The 21576-nt window shown below is 42.9% G+C and overlaps 1 protein-coding gene across 6 annotated transcripts in view; it reads left to right on the plus strand.

Annotated features, from left to right (window-relative positions):
- The window catches only part of PTPRT (protein tyrosine phosphatase receptor type T), a 272419-nt gene that overhangs the window by 114566 nt on the left and 136277 nt on the right, over positions 1–21576 (plus strand). For all 6 annotated transcript variants that reach the window (XM_018073978.3, XM_018073971.2, XM_018073972.2 and 3 more), the window contains exons 6-7: positions 7830–8126; positions 10553–10662. In XM_018073978.3, coding sequence (XP_017929467.1) covers positions 7830–8126; positions 10553–10662 — 407 coding nt within the window. The remainder of the gene's footprint in view (positions 1–7829; positions 8127–10552; positions 10663–21576) is intronic.

Genomic DNA, 21576 nt, shown 5'->3' on the forward strand with positions numbered 1-21576 from the left:
ATGAAATAACTGGGGGGAAAAAAAAAACAGTTGACATGGGGTTATATCTGTGTTCTCTTTTCCACTGGCTCAACCTCCAACCACATGCTCCTGAGGAATCCCTATTTGCCAAACATTACTATGGCTGTGGCATATTCTGTGTTGCTTTAAGTAATTACCCAGTCTCGGCAGTCTTGGAAATTGAAAATTTGGGGACTGTTTTACTGGGTTTTCATCATTGTTCATGTTATTATGATAATAATTGGTATTGTTTTCTGCCAATAAGGCAGCCTGTGGAGAGCAAATCCCTCCAGATGTCATCAAGGCCAGGGAATCAGCTAGTCCCCATCACACAGAGATTCCTGGTGTCTGACTACCCACAGCTGGTGAGCAAGGGAGTCACTGCTGCTCCTACATCTTGAGGAAAATGGACAAGAATCCCAGAATGCTTAAGCTGGAAGGGACCACAGTGGGCATCTGATCCCACCTCCCTGCTCCAGCAGGGTCATCCCAGAGCACATGGATTATGTCCAGGTGGCTCTGGAATATCTCCAGTGAGGAGACCCCACACCCCCTCTGGTCTCTGTTCAGAGCTCAGTCACTGCCCAGCAAAGAGGTTCTTCCTCATGTCCAGGTGGAGCTTCCTGGGCATCAGTTCCTGCCCGTTCCTCCTGTGCCATTGCTGGGCCCCCCAGCAGAGCCTGGTCCATCCTCTGCCCCCTCCTGCAGCCCCTGACACACCCTGGGGAGGGCCCCTCTCAGTGTCTGCTCTGGAGGCTGAACAGCCCCAGCTCCCTCAGCCTTCCCTGCTCCCAGAGAGGTGATGGAATCACACAATCTCCTGAGTTGGAAGGGATCCCCAAGGATCACTGAAGTCCAACTCCTGATGCTCCAGTCCCTTCATCATCTCTGGAGCCTCTGCTGGATCCTCTCCAAGAGCTCCATGTCCCTCTTGTCCTGAGGATCCCAGAGCTGGACACGGCACCCAGCTGTGCCTCACAGGGCTGAGCAGAGGGGCAGGATCCCCTCCCTGACCTGCTGTCGGGGCCTCAAGAGGTTTAGGACAATTTGGATATTTCAGTAGTGCTCACAAAGCCAAGGTTTCATCAACCAGCAGCTCCTTCTGCTACTAAATTTTCCTAAAAGAGAAAATATTTTTATTTTTTTTTAAATTTAGGATTCTGAAAGAACATTGAGAATTTCTCTTGCAGCTTGCACAGACAGAAAAAGAAGCCACAGTAACAAATGAGAGAAAACCTATTGGCAAGAGCAGTGCTCTTTCTCTGCTGCTCAGAATACTTGAACAGCCTCCTGACTGTGTAGAGGAAGCTTCTCTTTTCCCTACTATTTTGTTTTCCTTATTTATTTTTATGGAGATAATTTATGTTTTGTCAGGAACTGGCTTTTTGTTATTCTCAATCTCCTCCACTTACTCCATTTGAAGATAACAGCAAAGTACACAGAGGAAGAGGTAATACAAATAAATGCATGTACGTGTTAGTAAAGCAAATAGTTAAAATAAATACTTTATTTACGCATAATGAAATAAATCTGTAAAAGCAGATGTTTTACTTTTGTTTGACAAAAACCAAGTGGTTTTAGCTGCTTTTTAATCTCACTTTCATTAGCATATTTAATAATGCTATTGTATTTAATCATCAGAATGCTCAGTAATGTACATTGTGTTCCCAGCCATGGAATTCCACTGCTATGTGTATCCATGATAGATGTTTTTAATAAAATCAGTAATTATCCTTTATTGTTGTTTTAAATTGTTATTTTTAAGTTTGTCGGAGCACAACAGTTTTTAGGTATAAGAGAAAGAAAGCTTTCATTTTGCCATTTCATAATTTAATGAAAAAAATTCCCTTTTAAACAGATGCTAATAAACCTTTTTTTAAAAAGCAGTGCTTAATTATCTTGAAGTTGTTTACAAGTGGAGATTTGGCAGCTCAGCTCTGGCTGGAGCAGTGTTGGGGCAGGTGTTGGGAAGGCTGTGCTGGTGGCTCAGGTCTTGTTCTCCACAGCCTTTGCTTTCCTGGGACCTTGGGGGTTTGATCTGTGAGCGTGACAAGCACATTTTGTAACAAATGGAAAGATCCAGATAGGTCTGGACTCTATTTAATGACATTTGGATTGGTTTTCCCTTGTTTTGTTTGGTTGTTTAACAAGGTTGAAGTCTGAGATCAGAGGATGTTTTATGGGATTTGTAATGTATCAAGTATTTTATTTTCCTTTTTGAATTTTCAAATCTTTGGTTTCTTTCGGTGCAGAATTCCAAGTAAAATTTGCAACAGAAACAAACCCAGAACAATCAAAAAATGAAGGTGATGTGCTGTGAACCGAACTAAAACCATGGTGTTAACAGTTGAGAGAGCTCAGTTCCTGGCTTATTCTCAGCACACAGTCCATTATCTAACTTAATTCACATTTCTTTATTAATAGATTCATCTGTGTGGCAGCACTCCTTCTTCTCCAGTGCTCAGAGAATGCCCTAAAATAGCCTGGTTTAGTTCACCACTCTAGGGACACCTTTTCCTTTGTACCTGGCTTGGGCTTTGGTTGCTTGTTGGCATCTCACAAACAGGGTTGGTTGTCCTTTGGTGATTTTATTTTATCAGTCTCACTCCTTTTTTCTCTTGTCTCTGTTGCAAGTCTTCTCTCAGAACATCCCTTTCTGTATAATTGCCTGCTTTCAGCTCTGTCTGCACAGTTTTTTGAACCAGTGAGAATATCTTTAAAAGAAAGCAAAAATTAGACCAAATATTAGGGAGATGGTCTTTCTGCAGAGAAGGGCAAAGCTTTCCCAGTGTTGAAAGACTAGTGAACTCTGCTTAATCAGTGTTTTTATCTACCATGTCTGAAAAGGTATTTATAGTATTTATGCCACATTTGGGCTCAGAGGCATTGAAATATGATGGGCAGCAGCTGTGACGCTCAGCAGAGAAACTGTCACACAAAACCATGTTGTACTTCAGGGATGGACAGAGTTGTCCATCATTCAGAAGTGCCCATGCATAGGACATGGATACAGGAGGTGTTTATGGGACAGTGCATCTGTCAGGATCTCTTGGCAGAGATGAACAGCACAGGCTGTAGAGTCGCTTGTTTTTCCCTCAACCATCACACTTAATTTTGCATTTAAGGCAAACCACTTAAATGGTTTTGCTCGATATGTCTTGCTATATTTTTTGATGGTAGATGTGGTTCCCTAGGCTTGTTTTGTCCTGTGAAATTTAAGGAGGAAGAGGGAGTGAGTAAAGGGGAGAAGGAGAATGCTTCAGCTTTTATCTAGTGTAAAATCATCGTTGGACACATTTCTGTTGGTTTTTCACCTGTAGAAGAAGAACAATGTCTTTGAAAAACACAGAGGAAACCTCCTAACTGTTGATTCAAGGCCAGGTTGGACAGGGCTTGGAGCAAGCTGGTCTAGTGGAAGGTGTCCCTGCCCAAGGCAGGGGGAGGAACAAGCTGAGCTTTAAGGTCCCTACCAATCCGAGCTGGGACCTTTCAGTGATTCTGTGATAAGAGTTTTGTTGCTGTTGCTTGAAAAGTGGCCACTGCTTAAATTTATTGTGAGAGTGAAATATTCTGTGCAGTTCTCCACCATTCTGTGATCCTGCCAGATTTATATTTTGTAGGTGGAAGTGAATTTAAATATTTTTCTGGGCTACAGAGAGAGGCTGTACTGTGCTGGTAGTTGGGAGAGCACAAGATTTGGTGGCCTAACTAACCACCAATGCACCCAGTTTTCCACTGATATCCTCCCAGTGTGCCTGGAGGAGGGGCTGGGGACGTCGCTGGGGTGCCCAGATGTTGGTTGGCCTGCACTGGCTGGTGAGCTCTGGTGTGGGTGTGCTGGGGGAAGGCACAAATCGTGCTTACACCTCTCTTCTTTCTCTTTCTGTATCAGAAAACATCAGCTCGGGATTCACATGCAGCTGCTGCTCATGTCACGCTCATTTTTCTTCCCTTTGTGCATTCTCAGCCCCTATAACCTGCTGCTGGGAAACAGAATTTAATCAGTGGACACCTGCACTGCTAATAAACTCTGCCTCCTGCCCTCCAGAGGGTCAGGAGACATGGGCACAGGGCCCCAGATGAGTACAGACACCTTCCACTCCTGTCATGTCTTTACTGACAGCAGCAATCTCTTGCAATTAGGCTCCTGCAGCAGGTATTTAACCCGGGGGCAGCAGCTGATTGTCTGTATTTAAGTTCCTTCCTCTTGAGCTCGGTGTTCAAACCCCAGTGTGTCACCACGGCTTCCTTTGCTCTCTCTTCTCCTGGTGGAGGGGTACAAAGCCATGACAATTGGTATTGATAATCTAAATCAACCTTTTCTTTTCTACACCTCACCTGGAGCATGAGGACACCAGTGAACAGAATGAGCTCTGTGACACTCAGTAAGGAAAGAGCAAAACCAGCCCTAAAAGTCAACTTTTCTGTGAAATTTGGATGGAAGAATAAGCAGTGTCTGAACAGTACACGTCACTGTTGGCCCAACAGTGTCTCCTTACCTGGACTGAGGACACAGGGTACCACTGAAGGATCACTGGGAGGGTTTGCTTCATTCAGGCCACTTGGAATCACTGAATCATTTAGGTTGGACAAGGCTTCTAAGATCATCAAGTCCAAACTCATCACTAAACCAATGTCGCCAAATGCCACATCTGCACATCTTTTAAATGCCTCCAGGGATGGTGACTCCACCACTTCCCTGACCACCCTTTCCCTGAAGAAACGTTCCCAGTATCCCATCTGAACCTCCCCTGGTGCACCTTGAGGCTGTTTCCTCTCATCCTGTCCCTTGTTCCCTGGGAGCAGAGCCTGACCCCCTCCAGCTCCCCACTCCTGTCAGGATGTTGCAGAGCCAGAAGGTCCCCCCTGAGCCTCCTCTTCTCCAGGCTGAGCCCCCCCAGCTCCCTCAGCTGCTCCTCAGCAGCCTCATGCTCCAGACCCCTCTGGACTTTCCCATCCCAAGTGCTCACAAAGGTTCCCGGCTGCTGAGTGTTCACAGCAACCCACCAGGGTAATGACAAGGTAGCAAAGCATCAGTGAGTGATGTGGAATGGAAAAATAACTGTTCAGTCCTGGACTTTGATGTGAACTTTCAAAATGTAATTAGTGGTTCAGCTGGGCTGAAATAAAAATGCGCATTTGCACGGTGAAATCCCAGAGGCTGCAATTTTCCTTGCGTGGGTTCAAGACTCGTTGCAGCAGGTTGGTGGCAGCTCTTTCCTTGCTCTGGCCTCTTAAGAATTCCCTCTGACTTTTTCCCTCAAGGTCTCAGGACAGTTAGAAAATTTTACTTCAGTTTATGCAGGTTACATTGATGTCTTTTTATATCTGATCTCTTAACTACTCAAATTGGGCCAGTCTGTTTCTGTCCTGCTTTGATGGGTAGCTTTGTGTAGTTGAAGCTGAGATCCATATTGGCAGCTTTTATGCCACTAGCTAAGTACAAAGTTATTAATTTTCAGGCATTTTCTTGGATTATTTGAAAGCTATAATTCCAAGAATACAGAAGTGGAGACGTTTGTCCAGTTTCAAATATTCACCACTACCAGAGGATTGTAGACAAATTATAAACTCTTTTTCTGGGAAAACAAGTCATTAACAGATTATGAAAAATGGATGTTGTTAGACAGTCAAACCCCAGGGATAGGTACTACAGACCTTCTGAGACTGAATATTTACAAAGCTGACGTGGAGAAGGAATTCAATGGAGAGGACAGTAGGACCACTGTCCTTTAAAAACAGCAGTACAAAATCTCAGCTTTGAAAATGAGGTTTCAATGGTTTCTGCTACAAAGAAAATCACTGTAGCAACAGGAAAACATTTTCAAAATTATATAGTCTCAGTTTTCAGGAAAAAAAGGAGATTGAAACCGAGAGAAGGGAACTGGAGAGAATGTAAAGCTTTCCTGGGCCAGCTTCTGTTTGTTGATCTAATTCCAGTTTGGTTTCTTTCTCTCTAACCTAAAATTTAAGTTGTTTTTACTTATGAACTTATTTTTTTTTTTTAGGTTTTTTTTCCATCTGATGCATCTTGCAATGTCTTGAGCTTACCTTTACTGTTGATTGATCTGTGAAAGATTTCACAGAACCATTCTTTGGGTCACCTCATTTATCTCCACAATTCATCTGCAGGAATGTGCCTTCCATGGATTTATAGTAAATGGCTACTCAGCACCTAATGCTGAGTGTGTGTATTTATGCATAGGAACTTCCTAATCTCTAAATGACATTTTTTTTGACACACAGAGTAGTAAATACTCTTATTTAGGAGGTATTTTCTCGATGCTACAGGATTGACATGATTTATGTGGAAACCTAAACCACTTGCTAACTTAAGACCCCTGGTCTTTTAATATCCATCCTATTTCCAAAGTGTCTGCATATGTGTGTGCCTATATAAAGATGCAGAATATTTTCCCATTGCCAGTCTTTATGGGATTTTTAGCAGTAATTCAGAATATGTAGGTAGTTACAGTGTATTTTCTGCTCTTGCTTGAGGAGATTGAAGTCAGTATGGCTGGTGCTTTACTTTCAGGAATTACTAGAAGGCTTTTTTTTCTACTTGAATTATCTTTCAAATAAGTGTGACTAGTAGTCAGGAGTTCTTCCAACTTTTTTGTTTCCATGAAAATGTTCCTTTCATAGGTCAAAGTCGTGAGAGAACACAAGAAGTGGGCAGAACCCTGAATTGTGCCATAAATCAAGAAACTTTACGTGAAATTACGTATTTTCTAATTACCTTGCTTAGATATATATTGAGCAAAAAAGCAAATACAAGTTGAGCTGTACAAGTTGAAAAACTGTCAGATAAACAAACTGTGACATCTGTAGTATTATCACCATCTGACTTATCTCAAACACTGATTTTACTCACTCATCCTTCATTCTTTATATCCACATGTCTAGCAGTACATGCATTTATATTTTATATAAAGGGCAGAGTGTAGTCAGAGCATCTGAGTTATGCTGTTAAAAATAAATTAAGGAACAGCAGGTGAAAATGATTCCTACACATGAATATTCAAAGTGTACCTCAGCCAGACACTGCAGAAAGAATAATAAAGAGCAGAGAAACTTTGATGGGACCAAGGCGTGGAGATGATCTGAGTTGAAAGTTTTATTGGCACAAAGTTGAGGTGGCTCAGAAAACTTAGTCCAGGAGTGGCGGGATCTGCTTGAACACCCCACTACCAGAACATTCAAGTGTCTGACAGATGAGGGGACAGCAGCACTGGGATGTTGGAAGCCCAACAGTCAGGTTTTTAGTCTTAATTCTTGCGCTTTTGGGCTTCAGTCTCTGAGCAGAACGAGTTCGAGGGCAGCAGGAGGGTGTAGGGACTACAGAGCTGAATTGGAAGCTGAAAGACTTAAGTGCATTCCTTCTCTGGGGGCCATTTCCTGTGTGTTTGCATCACTTAGGGTTGGACTCACCAAACTCCTTGGGCACTGTCAAGTAGACCCTCAACTACTATTATTTTTGCTTTTTTTTTTTTTTTTTTTTTTTGGAAGAATGAAGAAAGCGTAACTTTCCCACCCCTTACCTGATGGGGTCACGTTGCCATTGTCAGATTCCGTGAGGTTTCACAGCAATCAGGAGCATGACCACTGTTCAGGGCCTTGTGAGAGGAGATTTTCAGGGAAAACTCCGGAGCCAGAATGCATTTGTAGATCTGAAATCCATCTCCTACCACTCATACACTGCACAGACAAGAACATTCCCACCCATGGAGTGCTGGGATACTCTGGACGTACAGAATGAAGCACATTAGTGGATGACTGACTTGTTTTAATATCAAGGTGTGTTTTTTTTGTCTTTTCCTGCCCCGCAGATCCCGTGCACGGCCCCCAGAACGTGGAGGTGGTGGACATTCGGTCGCGGCAGCTGACGCTGCAGTGGGAGCCCTTCGGCTACGCCGTGACCCGCTGCCACAGCTACAACCTCACCGTGCAGTACCAGTACGTGTTCAACCAGCAGAAGTTCGAGGCCGAGGAGCTCATCCAGACCTCCTCCCACTACACCCTGCGGGGTCTGCGGCCCTTCATGACCATCAGGCTGAGGTTGGCCCTGTCCAACCCCGAGGGCAAGATGGAGAGCGAGGAGCTGGTGGTGCAGACCGAGGAGGATGGTGAGTCAGTGAGGTGGTTTGAAGCTGGTTCCCTGCCAAGTCTTCAAATCTCACCACAAGAGCTTCCCCCACCCCCCCAAAACCAAGGGAAAAGAGAAAAAAACCCAAGAGAACCGAAACGAGAGAGAGGCAGCTAAAGCAATATATCTAAATATATTTACACTTATATTACATTTATATACAATTGAAATATATATACAACTTCAAAAGGGAAAGGGAAGGGGGAAGGAAAAAAGGGAACAAAAGCAAAATAAAATATACACGATCAATAGCCCAAAATCTAGCAACTAAAAGAATTAGCAAAAGAATATCTTACTACTCTGCTTGGGACAACAGAAAGTCTCTCTGGAACGACCGCCAGCAACCTCTGCCTCCCCAAGGTTGGCAAGGCCTCACCGGGCCTTACTAGGCCTCACCGGGCCTTACTAGGCCTCATCGGGCCTCACCAGGCCTCACTAGGCCTCACTCCCCAACACAACAGACTCAACAGTAGGGAAACCCGCACCTCCAAAGCCACTGGAAGAAAAGAGGGCCAAAGACCTTTCCTCCTTTCTTCTCATACCCCAGCTTACGTAAAAATCGTAGGGAATACCGGGTAAATCTGGGCACTTCCTTGGTTACAAACTGGTCACCAAGGAAGGCCCAGACTAAACTACCACAGTCAGGCTGGGTTTGTTTGCTTGATTCCTGAGGAGGGCTCATGTTAACAGGTCGTAAATAACAACATGTGGGGAAAAATCCCTCTTTTAATTTTGGAAAGACGGCATAAACTCAGGGAACAATAAAGGATTTATTTGGCACGCCAGGTCCTTCCCCCACCGAGTTTTCAGGGGAGAAAGACTCTTTGGCTTTACATCTCATTCATTTTATAGTTTTACAAAATCCCACCCTTTTTCAGATAAGTTTTAATATATTCATTTTTACCTAAAAAGGTTTCTTTTCTCTCAAAAGGGGCTTTCCTTTTACTCTGATTGGCTGCAAGGCATCCCTTGTCAAGGATGATGGATGTTCTTTGTTCTTAGCCCAAAGAGAGAAAACTCCTTTTGTACAAAAATGGCCCCAAAAGATTTTAAGAACTCTTGCACTTCCCTTAGCTGGCCGAAAAAGACCCTGACACTCAAGTCCAGTATTTTTGAAGTTGGATATCTTACAACTTCATGATATACCTATAAAAATTGTATTTTTATTTCTCATAAACATAACCCTCTGTCCCACGAGTATATAAATGTCTTCTCTGGACAACGTGTGTCTCATGCAAGCAAAACTTGTAGGGGTAAATAATTTCTATTTCACAACCATGTTCTTGAAAAGACAAGGATCCTTGAAGTGCTTGAGTGTGATAAACATCAGCCTGAGCAGTTACCAAAGGTTTAATTCTCTGTGTTCTGAACTACCCAACAACTACCCAGCAGCTTCCTTTGTCATATGGGCAAATGTAATCCTGGCATTTGTTGATTTTTTTTTTTTCTTGTGCCTTCACAAGAAAAAGATGTCCTCAAAGGAGTATAATACCTTCCTTTCCGGAGCATAGCTTTTCTTAATATTGATCTTCCAGACATCATATTTTATATAGATCTCAGAAGCAAAATTAATTGAGTGTGAACTCTTGTGTTCTGGATATAAAAGAAAAGTTTTCTGGAAGAACTGATGTGATGGAGTGTTTCAGTGTTACTGTCCCATCTGAGCTGTTTCAGACTCTCATGCTCTACAAGCCTCCCTCCTGTCCAACATGTAAAACACAAGTCTTTCCTCAGCCTGAGCTGTAAGAAGTTGCTGTCCTAAGTTTCTCTCAGCTGAAAGTGGCTCTTCCAGCCCAGTATATCACATGGGGGGGACATAAAAGGATGGCAGATATTTCAGAAAAATGAGCAGGGTTTTATCAGACAGGCTTGGGAGTGCATTTAGTTAGTTGTCTTCCACAGCATTAAAATTTTGCTTGAGTAGGTGGATTTTTTTAGCTGGCCTTGTAGCCATAATGAAATATAAATCTTACATTGTTACTTTGCTAAGCAAATCAGTCTCTCACATTGATAAAGGTGTGCAGCCCAGCAGCATCCTTATGCCAAGGTGCAGACTGGCTGTTTAGGTGGAGAGAGCTTTGGGCAGAGAAGGACAGATTAAATTCCCTGCTACTGCTCTGCTGTACTGAAATGAAACCATACTGAAATTAGCTCCATATTTTTGTGGATTCTAATTTTATTTATCACTTAGTGGTTACATTAGAGTATCCTTGTTTGAACCAAAAGTGCAGAAATAAGGCTTTGATAGTACTAGTGCTTTGACGGATTTTAATTTTTAATTTTATTTATTTATTTTTAACTCTGAGCTTCCCATCTGGTGGCCTTTTGGTGTCTTCTCATGTGTGTGCAGCTGGAGCTGGGGGTAGTTTTTAAGACAGTTTGTTGGGCTTTTTTTCCCCCCTGCAGTTCCTGGACCTGTTCCCTTGGAATCCATCCAGGGAGGACCTTTTGAAGAGAAGATCTATGTGCAGTGGAAGCCTCCAAATGAGACAAATGGCATCATTACACTCTATGAGGTGAGGAGAACAGATTGTTGTCAAGGAATATGTGCCACGGGGCCCTCTTCATGTGTGTTTAAGCCAATCCTGAGCTCTCAGATTTCAGCAGGTGCTAAAAGAAGCCTGATTAAAATAGATAAGAATCTTCGAGATGGTCTGCTGCTACCACTGAAAAAGTTTTCCAGTTTAAGAGAGAGAGAAAAGATTTCTTTCCAATATTTGTGGCAGACTGAGAGCCACACATCCCCCATGTCTCAGGTGTTCAGTTCCTGCCCTTTTTCCTTCTGCAGTAGCTCCAAGGTGTGTTTTCTTTCCTTTTCTTCTTTTCTTATGGTAAAACACTGTTAGGTTTTGTATCTAAATACTGTAACTAATCCCTCTTTGCCTTTCCAGTAGTCATAACACTTCCTGGCAATCTCAGCAGAATATAACCATTAAGTCTTATCTCACAGTGTTCTTATTGAACCTTTCAATGATACATTTGTCCAGCCCAACCATTTCCCTGATGCCAAACAAAGTGCACAGCAGGTTATAGGATGATCACTGACCATCCTGTGCTGGATGAGGAAAAAAAAACAATTCAATGTGACTCTAGAGTGGGTCAGAGGGGATGTTGCTTGTTAAGGTAAGGAAGTGTTCCTACTGTCCTGTGGTTCTGGTGATACAGTGCCTAATGTGGGGTAAAACCAAATATATGGAAAAGGAGGGACTGCTTTGGAGGGTCATGTGAAATGAGAAACAGTCCTACAAGAGAAGGTAAAGGCACTTTGATTAAGTAGCAGAAAGTGTTGCAGCAGTGCTGGCTGAGCTTGTGGCACTTTATGGGCTCAGCATTTACCATTGTAAGTTCAGAAGTGAAACAAAATTTTGCTTGTACAGTGATGTAAAAACCCTCACTGTGGGCTCATGCAGCGTTTTCTGACGCAGAGGGGCAAAAACTCCCTTTTTTTTTTTTTTGGCTTCCTCTCTTATGCTGGTTTTGTGTACAGACTTTATTTTGCAAAAAAGCACAGCTGCATGAAGCAACTCTGCCCTCACTAGGGAGGTTCTGCTCCTTCCCTTTTCCTGTCCAGCTTCTCAGTTCAGAACAACATGTCTTGTAACATGTCCCTCCTAGATGTCCTTGCTAACACTGTCTCTATCAGAGGGGTGGAAAAATGGAAAAAATCAAGCAGGTTTAACATCAATGAACTCTTCCACTGCAGAATGAACAAGAGAAAGCAACTTTCTCCTGGGCTTAATTGGAACTGCATTTTCAGGTCATGTCTCTAGCTGGCTCACAAAGGATAACTGGGTTTGATATGGCAACACTAAATAGATGAATCCAAGCTCATCCTCCTAATTTTGGGTCATTTCAGCCAGGCTGGAATCCTTGACTAAGCACAGAGTCATTTTTTGTTGGTCACTGTTGAGACATTCCTGGAAATGTGTGCAGATTGCATGTCACCTGCACATGTCAGTACTAAAATAGAACTAACCCTTGTAATTTCATGGTTTTTGAAGGTGTCTGTGCAAGGAATTAGGCAATAAAGCTGTCAGTATTTTAAGGGAATTAATCTGAATGGAACCAGTTGTGAGTTTTTTTCTGGCAACACAGGTGACCTATCATAGAACACATTGAAAATAACCCAAGTCAAATGATGCAAATGATGTAAAAATAACTCCTTTTAATTTTTAAAGAAGCAGTTTCTTACTAAAATATCGCCTTGGGCTCAGCTCATTGAAAAGACTTGAGCAATCTGAGTAGCTTTTCTGGCTGAGCAGCTGCACAGAGACACTTTAATGCCTCCAGGGTTGTGATGCATCATGACAGTGCCTGTGCCCCTCAAGTCATATCATTGCTCAAGTCTCAGCAGAGGCACAAACAAATCTCTCTTTTCTGATAATGACTCTGTGCATATTTGGCAGCTGGAGACAAAGAGAAGTCAAGGTGAATTCAAACTCTTCCTTGCTTTCCTCTTCTGCCTCATGTCCAAAAGGATAAAAATCCAAGTGTCAGAAACACCAGGAGAAGCAGAGTGCCTGAAGGTTGTCATGAATGAATGTTTTTTTTTCCTTTCCTCTGCCTTCTTACGTGTGAACATTCACAGAGAACCTTCCCATTCTCCTTGGCACCCTGAGACAAGTTCATCAGCTGGAGATAAAAGTACAAGAGGGCAGTTACACATAACCTGGAGAGGTGGGCAGGGCATTCTCAGGGGAGTTGGCTCCCCTTGGAACATGGGGATCTGTGCAGATGGAACCTGCACACTGTTGATGGTGCCCTACACTTGCAGACAGCAGAGAAGTCATGAGTTGGCATCACAAACTCCTTGTCTGCTCAACCTCATTTTTATTAGACAGGGCTCAGCCATTTTCAGTATCACTGTGGCTTAGGCTGCTTTAACAGAGTTCAGCTGCCCTGCTGCTGGTTCAAGATGAAAAGAAAGGCTGGTGGTTAATCTCTGGTAGGTTTTCAGTTCTTTCCCATGGCCCAGTTCTGATCCAGGGAAGAGCAGAAGGCTTTAAGAAGAACTCCCTCTCACAGGGAGCACAGATTCTGAAGCCAGCACTGTCACTGCTGCTCTGTCCCAGGACACTCAGGGATGTGCTGATGAATTTGCAGCTCTCTGGAAGCTCTGAAATTGTGTCACTGTTATTAGAAAGAGACAAACCTAAAAGCCTATCAACATTTATTAGAGAAAAATTCCCTGCAAAGTACTTATTAAGTAATAGCACTTTATGAATTTGAGGTAACCTGGGAGTAGCTACCTAGAGTCACATGTAGGTCTCATGCAAGTGGTGGTCTCTCAAACTACCCTGGGCATAAACCCTCCTAATAGAAACAAATAAAACCCCATCTCCTCTCCTCCTAAATAGTAGTTCCCTCCTCACCATCAGGGTCTGATTTGGTTTATCTGGATATTGTATTTTCTCTCTAGTCCTGTTAAAAAAATTTGTTGTAAGCTTCTAAAATACTTCCATATAATCACACTGTCTATACTTAAATCCCACTGGGGTTTTTTTGGGACCAGTTTTGTTCTCAGGTCCCTAATCATTCCTGCAGCTCCCTGCCAGAGAGATGTTCACATCACCCAAATTGCCACTGCAGTTTGCATTCCCACTGCTGGTGTGCCAGCTGGGCTGGGGTTCAGCACTGCAACCTTCAACAGGTTGTTTACCATCCAGAAGCACTAATTTTGCACTAACTGAATACTTCTAAAGAGCCTGAACCAAATGGAAGGACCTTAATGAACCTTTTTGGCTTCTGCAGGTCTCTTCTGATTGATACTTATCCTTCAAAATGCCTTTTTATAGAGAAATAGCATTGTACTTAAAACTGGTTTAACCCCTCCCTGAGTTCAGCTGGAGAATTCATTGTTTCACTGGGTACAGTCACAGCTGGAGTGTTAAACAAAGGAACCTTCTAGATCCCCAAATCAGTATATAATTACAGTCTGTCTCCAGGGAGCAGAAACCTCTTGTTCAAGGTAACTTGGAAAACTCCAGGAATTGCAAGTCAGTTAATCACTATGTTGGAAAGGTTAGGATATGAGCTGTGTAGAAAGTGATGTACAAATTGCTCTGGGGTGGTGGGGAACCCAGAAAAGGTGTTAATAACACAAGTGTGTGGTGAGTTGGGAGGTGTCAGTTGGGCTGTCCTGTCAGGAAAACCAGTGGGGAGATGCACAGGCTGCTGGTGGAAATGAGCTGTGCAACAGAGGTAGAGCTTTTAAGCTTTCCTGAAGTCCCCAGGTAGCCTCAAGGTGTGTAGGTACTGACATGAGACAGGTCGATCAGTCTGTGCTCCCAAACACAGCTGAACAGCAGAGAGGGGCTTTGCTGGCACCTTGGGCTGGGTAAAATGCTCCCCAGAGGTGGTTGTGCACGTGAGGATGATGAAAGAGGCACTGTTACAGCTGTCTCTGGCAGCTGTGAGTGGCACAGTCTAATAATGTTGTAGGAATCCTGTCCCACAGTCAGCTCCTGGCAGACTGAAAGCCTCGCAACTTGTTGCGTTTTTTATTTAATTTTTTTTTTAACCAGTTCTAAAAAGCTGCTCTACTTTAAAATCCCTCATAACCAAGTGCTGCTCGTTGTGCTCACACTGTGTGGGAGTTCAGCTCCAAAACCTTTGTGCACAAGGAAATGCAGAGAAGATTTTTTTCCCCTCCCCTAATTGTTTGTAAAGTCAAACCATTTTCAAGCAGCAGAAAGACTGATGCTGCCATTGGGCTGCAAGAGCAAGCAATCTAAGGTCATGGGCCATCTTTGGCACTTAAATTCTGCTTTTAGATGAAATGTCTCAAATGTTTGTTCCATAATGCAAATTGAAGTGCTTCAGATATTTCTGTGGGCCCAGATATTTTGTGCTAACTTGCATCTTGAAAATGTAAGTAATGAAAACTTATTTATATCTGCATTTTGCTGTTCCTTTGGGCAGCTGAAAGCTTAGAGGTGCACTCAGTAATGTTGGCTTTTGCCTTTGTAAATACATTTTTTTTTTTGAGTGTAATCTATTTTTTGGAATTGTCCATTTCTAGAATATTTTACCATTAAACAGGAACAAGAAAAATAAAACCCACCTAACACTCCTATCTGAAATATTTGTCACATCACTTGTGGAAGGCATTGTTACAGGTATTGCAATCATGACAGCATTTAATCCCTAATATTCAGCTCCTTGCCTGGAAAAATGACTCTCAGACTGTTGAGTCCTTTCAGTGAGCCCTGTTAAAGGCAATGGTGAAACAAGGAGCTGTCTTTTTAAACGTGGTAAGGTGCAGTCTTGTAACCACTTATGCCCTCCTCTTTAGAATTGTTAAATCCCAGGTGGGCTGCACATGGGTGTTGGGAAAAATAAGGATGCATTTGCAGCTTGTAACAAGCTGGTTCTCTCAGTCACCATTTCTGAAATGCTGTAAATCCCTATTTAGATGCCAGGAATAATAATACAAGGGACTTTCATACACAATTTCAGCTCTTTAATGGGATGCTTGGAGCCTACTACCTCTAATCCCAGTGGATTTGAGTTTAAATTGCACTTCAGAGGCTACAGATCCTCTTAGTTACCATGTAAAATTGCAGTCTGCCCTTCTTCATCTCTCCAGTTGCCAATATGCCATTTCTTCTCCATCACCTCCCTCACTTTTTCCCTGCAGGAGAGGTTGTTACATGCAAACTGCCTCTTTAGAGGGTCCTGCCTAAGGTCAATATTTGTGGGATGCACTGCTTGCATTTACAAGAGGGTGGAAACAAATTTCTCCCACCTTTGACCCCTGGAAATGCATACTTATTATAACACAAAGCAGGATTATCTGGTGTGATAGCTCCTTGCTGCATGGATATGTGTGCATTTCTATTCATAGCCCTTCCCTACGCTATTCAGCAAACCTGATGTTTCTAGGATATGATCTTTCCTGCTAAAAGGTTTTGCAAAAAAAAAAAAAAGGTTTCCTGGAAGAAAGCTGAAAGGGTTGGGAGCTCAACTTGGCTTAGTCATTTGTTTGTTTATTTAAAAGCAGCTCTTAGGTTGGTGGTTTTTTTTGGTTACCAAGAGTGAAAAATGGCTCCCACAAGAAGCAAAGCAACGAGGACGAAATCTTGTGACCAATTTATTTATATAAAGCCCCACAGTCGAAATAGTGGAAAGATGACAATTCTCGGAAATTGCATTCGGTGAGAAGTGCCTTTGAACGTTCCCATGAAAATCAATCATGTTCCAGCTTCTCAATTGCATTCTGTGGATGCAGGATCCTCCTGGGATGGAGCTCTCTCACTTCAGCTCGGTGTGTGTGCTGAAGGACGGCCCCGCCACACACAGCTGGCTGAAGGAGATGCTGCTTAGTGCTGAAACCCCAGGAAACGATCAATTAAAGCTGGTCTGTTAGGTCATAGCTCCATCACTCACCTGTAGGGGCATTTGCCAGTGGAGTCTGATGCCACTGGAAATGATTCACCTGCAGCACTAACGCTGTTTTCCTCTGACACTGGATTTAGACAGTGCCTGCTGCTGCACTATATTGTTTGTCCACAGTCCATGAAAGTCAATTATGTGAAGAATAAGGGTTTTACTGATCTGGACTATATTGAATTAGAGTTCTTTAATAATCTACACTAGCAATGAAAGTGTAGGGCCACGTATCATCTGTTTAAGTTTGAAACTCTGTCAGCTCTGCAGTGGGCTGTGTCACCCTTTCAGTGACGTGTGAGGGAAGCTGTGCACAGACCCCCAGCTAAATTAGTCCTGCACTTAATGGCTCTTAGCACAGAATTGCCCTGGAAGAGAACTGGGCTGGCTGAGGAGAAATGGTTTGTTATATGCTTGCTGACTGGAGTATTTACTGAGCACTTGGTGAGCAGGTTGGTTGATGCTGCCAATGTTCTGGGCTCCACTTAATCAGGATTCGGGCCAGAATGTGGGAGATGAACGTGCTGATTGCACTGATTTATTATCATTTCTTGGCAGTTGAGGAGGACAATAAATCTGAGCATTGCTGAGCAGGTTGGGATGTCATGTCAGACACAGGTCCTGCTCTGATTCTGAGCCGAGGCACGGCTTGGTGAGACAGCTTTCCCGTGGAATTTGAGGATCCCAGGGTCACAGGAAATATGTTTTAATTTTTTTTTCTAACCAGCAGCATCCCATGGAGAGCTCTTTCCCCACCCTGTTTTATAAAGTAATATGGTTTATAAGCTCCCTGTCAGCACTAGAATTCAAGTATGAGCTTGAGTGACCCCCCCTGGCACACACAGGGCGTTCATTCGAGGTGCCTCCTGTGATGCTGCAAGAAAAGCCTGACTTGTGTGCAATAATACAGAAGGCAACAAATGCAGCTGTTATTCTGGTGGAACAGGATGACTTTCCTTCCCCATCATGTTTGGAAACACAAAATGCCTGAGCAGGACAGAAGCCAGTTGAAGGTTCAGCTTTCAGGCTGTTGTGAGGAGGTGACAGGAATCAGGCTGTCCTCTGCCTGGAGGGATGGCTCAGCTCCTGCTCCTCCAGCTGAGCAGGGCAGCAGCAAGGAGGATGCTCCAGGGGCAGGATCCTCCTTACTCAGGTGTTACACCCTGTTGGAAAGGGTTGGAAACACCTTATTGCTGTTGTTCTCTCCATCCTGTTACTCTGACTCTCTCTCCCAGTTACTTTAACACAGCCTTAAACTCAGGAAATGTTTAAATGCTTTCCTGATTAGGGATGCTTTTCAGAATAAACACCTCAAAGAGCTTCTGAACAAACTTCTTAAATTATACAGGATTCTTAATTGTGTGTTGCTCACTGGCTGTTACTTGCAAGATATACTTAACTTGGGAGCAGTTGGTAATGATGCTCTTTTAAATCCTATGGTTTCCAGTAACAGCTTGGGGAGAAAATTAGAGGGTTTTTTGAGAAACTCAGGTGTCAGGGTTTTTAAAATGTATGAACAACTTCCAGGTAAGTAGATACTTGTGTTATAAATAGAATGAATCCACTGTTTAAAAAAAAATTGCTCGATCAAGCTTTTCAGAAATAAAAGCATAATACGGTCCCTTGAGCACAACAATTTCTTTGATTACCTTTTTATTGTTCTTTTGAAGCCAATAGACTTGCAGTGATATAAATCCCTTGCAAATGAGAAGATTTTGGCTACAACAACAGTTTTCTTTTTTTTCCTTTAAGGAAGGAACTGAATTATTTTAGCGTGCATGTGTTCTTTCTGTGCTAAGCTAAATTATAAGAACTGGGGAAAAAAAAAAAAACAACCTCTTCTTTCTTGTAATGAAGTTCAAATTTAAAACATGCTTTTGTAGATGCATCAGCATCTTGTCTTTCTGCTTTCTGATGTTTTCTTTTCTTTTGCAGAAAAAAAAACCAAACAATTTTGGTCTATCTTTCTTTCTTCTCCAAGACATGCTGTTTCTCTGTATTGCTCATTCTTAATCCCATTTCTTCAATTTAATCTTTTCATGTGCTGTTGTACCTGTGCAGTTACAATAATATGAAGCTTTTAAACAGCCCTATATTCAGATCTTACAGTATTTTGCTTACCAAAATGTAGTTGTTTGCTAAGTTGAAAGCAAATTGCAGATACATGTTTGCACTTCTTTCCTAGATTATTTTTTGGGGGGGTCTGTTTTATCTTCAGTATCATTTAATTTAGCAAATATATGACTGAATTATTTTATGTATATATATATATGTGTGTGTGTATATATATATATGTGTATGTATGAGCAAATATATAAGATGTGGTGGTGGCTCTATCTTTTTAATGGATGCAACTGAGGAGGGGAAAAGCCAGTCAAGGTGATCTTTGCATTGCCTTTAAAAGGGTTATAAAAAGGGCATCCATAAACCAAATAAATAAACACCCTTCTAAAATAAGGGTAAATAAATAAATAACCTTATAAAAGGGTATAGATACATATAATATGTATGGTTCCTTTTGGGATATTAACCTCATTGCTGCCCTTTGTGTGTGTGTGTTAGAGCCAGTCTCTGTGATCCTGCCATCCAGTGGGCAGGATGGCTTTGGGTTTAGTTTCCTGATTTACCAATTTCTGTCACTTGGAGTCCCTTGCCCCCCTTTTCCTTCTCCTTTTGCCCTCCCTGTTCATTGCTGGTTTTCCTGATCTCTGCTCTCCACGGGGTGTCCCTGGCAGTGAGGGTGAGAAGGCTTTCAGGAAGCTCCTGGCAGCTGATGAGCTTCAGCACAGGGAGAACAACTTGCTTTGGTTTTTGGTTCACCTGCTTTTGTCTGAAATTTTGAAAAGTGACTTAGGGTGTGCTTGGACAGGGCTTGGAGCAACCTGGTCTAGTGGAAAGTGTCCCTGCCCATGGCAGGGGGTTGAAACAAGATGATCTTTAAGGTCTATTCTGTGAAGCAGAGAGCTGATTTATAGAAGACACAAATGGATATCTTAAGTGACTGAGAATACACCATCTTACAATTCTCAGCTACAATAACAGCCAAGACTGATATGTGAGCTATAAATGTGGCAAAACCATTTTATACCTACGTGGGTCTTGCTTCTCTTCCTTTGTGGTGGCAAACACAGCAGGTTCTCTGGGATGGGGTTCCTGCTCCATTGTCTCGGTTCAGGGGGTTGTTCCTGCCCACACTTTCCCTGCACCCAGTGTAGTGTGGCAGATCAGCAAGGAGGTGCATCAGGCAGTGCTTCCAGCACCAACAAATAGCTGAGGAACAAGTATGGAGATTGAATAACCCCCTCAATGCTGCAGTCCTATCAAAGCAATTCCTATAGTTGTCATTTGCTGCTATTAAACTGAACAATGAGCCTCTCCAATAAAATCATATGAAATAACAGCTCATTAAAAGCTCTCCTTAATATATAGCATGCTAATTAATGTCAGTGGGGTGCAAGCTTGAATGGCAGAATAGACTATAATGTTTAGAAAGTAGGTAAAATAAAAGAAGATATTTTATCATTAATGACCTTTTAGTAAACCTAATGAAATCCTTAATGGCCTGAATACATTACTGAGGCTCTCCCAATTGCTTTGTTACCTACTCCACTCTTCCTCCTTTTCTCATAGACATTAAACTTGGGTTTATTTATAGAAAACAACAAGCAATAACATCCCAAGGAAATATGAGCAGGAAGAAAGAATCTGAGCAAGGAGGAGAGTAGATGAGACTTCTCAGCCCTGCTGGGCCTGGTCAAGACTGATTGCAGGACCACGTTCTGTCCTGCCTTGGATACGAGTTGTCTGTGTTTGTATTCAGGTTTAATTGCATCCCTCTTTACGAGGCTCTCGGGAAACAGAGTAGGGAGCAAATGGGCCTCTTTTATTCCCGGGGTCTCCCCGGGTTAACTTCCATATTCATTCCTAATGAATAGCTGTGCTCTGGCTTTTTATGCTGTTACCAGCCATGCTGGGCTTGTGCTGTGACTAAATTAAAGGACTTTATTCTTCAGGGCTTTTAGTCTTTTCACGTGTTGCCAGCCTTAAATATAACTTGCAAAAATGCTGATTAACTCTCCCTTAACCTTCTTCCCCAAAGAGGTAGTACAGGAATGGAAAAATGAAAGGCCTTTGCTACCGCCCATTTCCTGGATGAAATTTAGTGGGCTGGGGAAGGATGTAAGTGCAGTAATTGCCTGGCTTAAACCGAGTTTTAAGATGGAAAATGTCCCCATTCATCTGGTCATAAAACACATTCTTTAGTTCTTTAGTTTTCCAGCACTGGAGGAGGGTGGTTCACTAACCTGTTCACCAGCTCCTTCCTGTCATTAGGAGATAACTTCTTTCAAATTACTCCTTTTGTGTAACACTTGGTGCAATTAACTCCAGTCTTGTGCCCCAGGTGTCTGAAACTCCCCGATAAGATTGAAAGCAAGGTCCATCCCAGCTGCAGTCCCAGTCACCTGCAGTAGGAATTGTTCCTGAGAGGCACAGGCAGTCGGTGAGTCTCAGAAAAAAGGAGCCCCTGGCTTGCTGTGTAATCATGTTTCAATCAGCTTTATGGGACCATGGGATGGATTGTCCCTCCTGACCTTCCCTGCACTTGGGAGCAGATGCTGCTGGGCAAGTGAATTCCTTATTTGGCTCCAAGCACACAAAAGAGGAGAGCTTCTGGCTTCCCCTCCCACTCCTGCAAACCAAGCAGGAAGGGAGCACAAATCACCTTGAAATGGGAATTTGAGAGCGTAGCAGCATCATCCAACCCTGTTCTGTTTTCCTAATCATCCAGTGGAGAACCAGTGGTGCTTTAGGAGAAAGATGCCCAGGCTGTTGACTGCAGGGGAGCTTGGATGAGTGACAGAACCAGCAGTGGTGATGAGCAGGTGATCAAAGAGCTTTAGGAATTGTGCAAATCTGAGAGAAAGGAGGAGTGAGCAACTCTCTTGTTAATGTGGTGCCCTCTTCAATACTGGAGTCAGCTGCTCTCTGGAGCTGGAAAAAAGGAGATGCTGTGAAGATACAGTCTTGAGGCAGTGAGAGAG

Source organism: Manacus vitellinus, unplaced genomic scaffold (genome assembly GCF_001715985.3).
Source record: "Manacus vitellinus isolate BGI_N305 unplaced genomic scaffold, ASM171598v3 scaffold_26_pilon, whole genome shotgun sequence".
Classification (NCBI taxonomy): domain Eukaryota; kingdom Metazoa; phylum Chordata; class Aves; order Passeriformes; family Pipridae; genus Manacus; species Manacus vitellinus.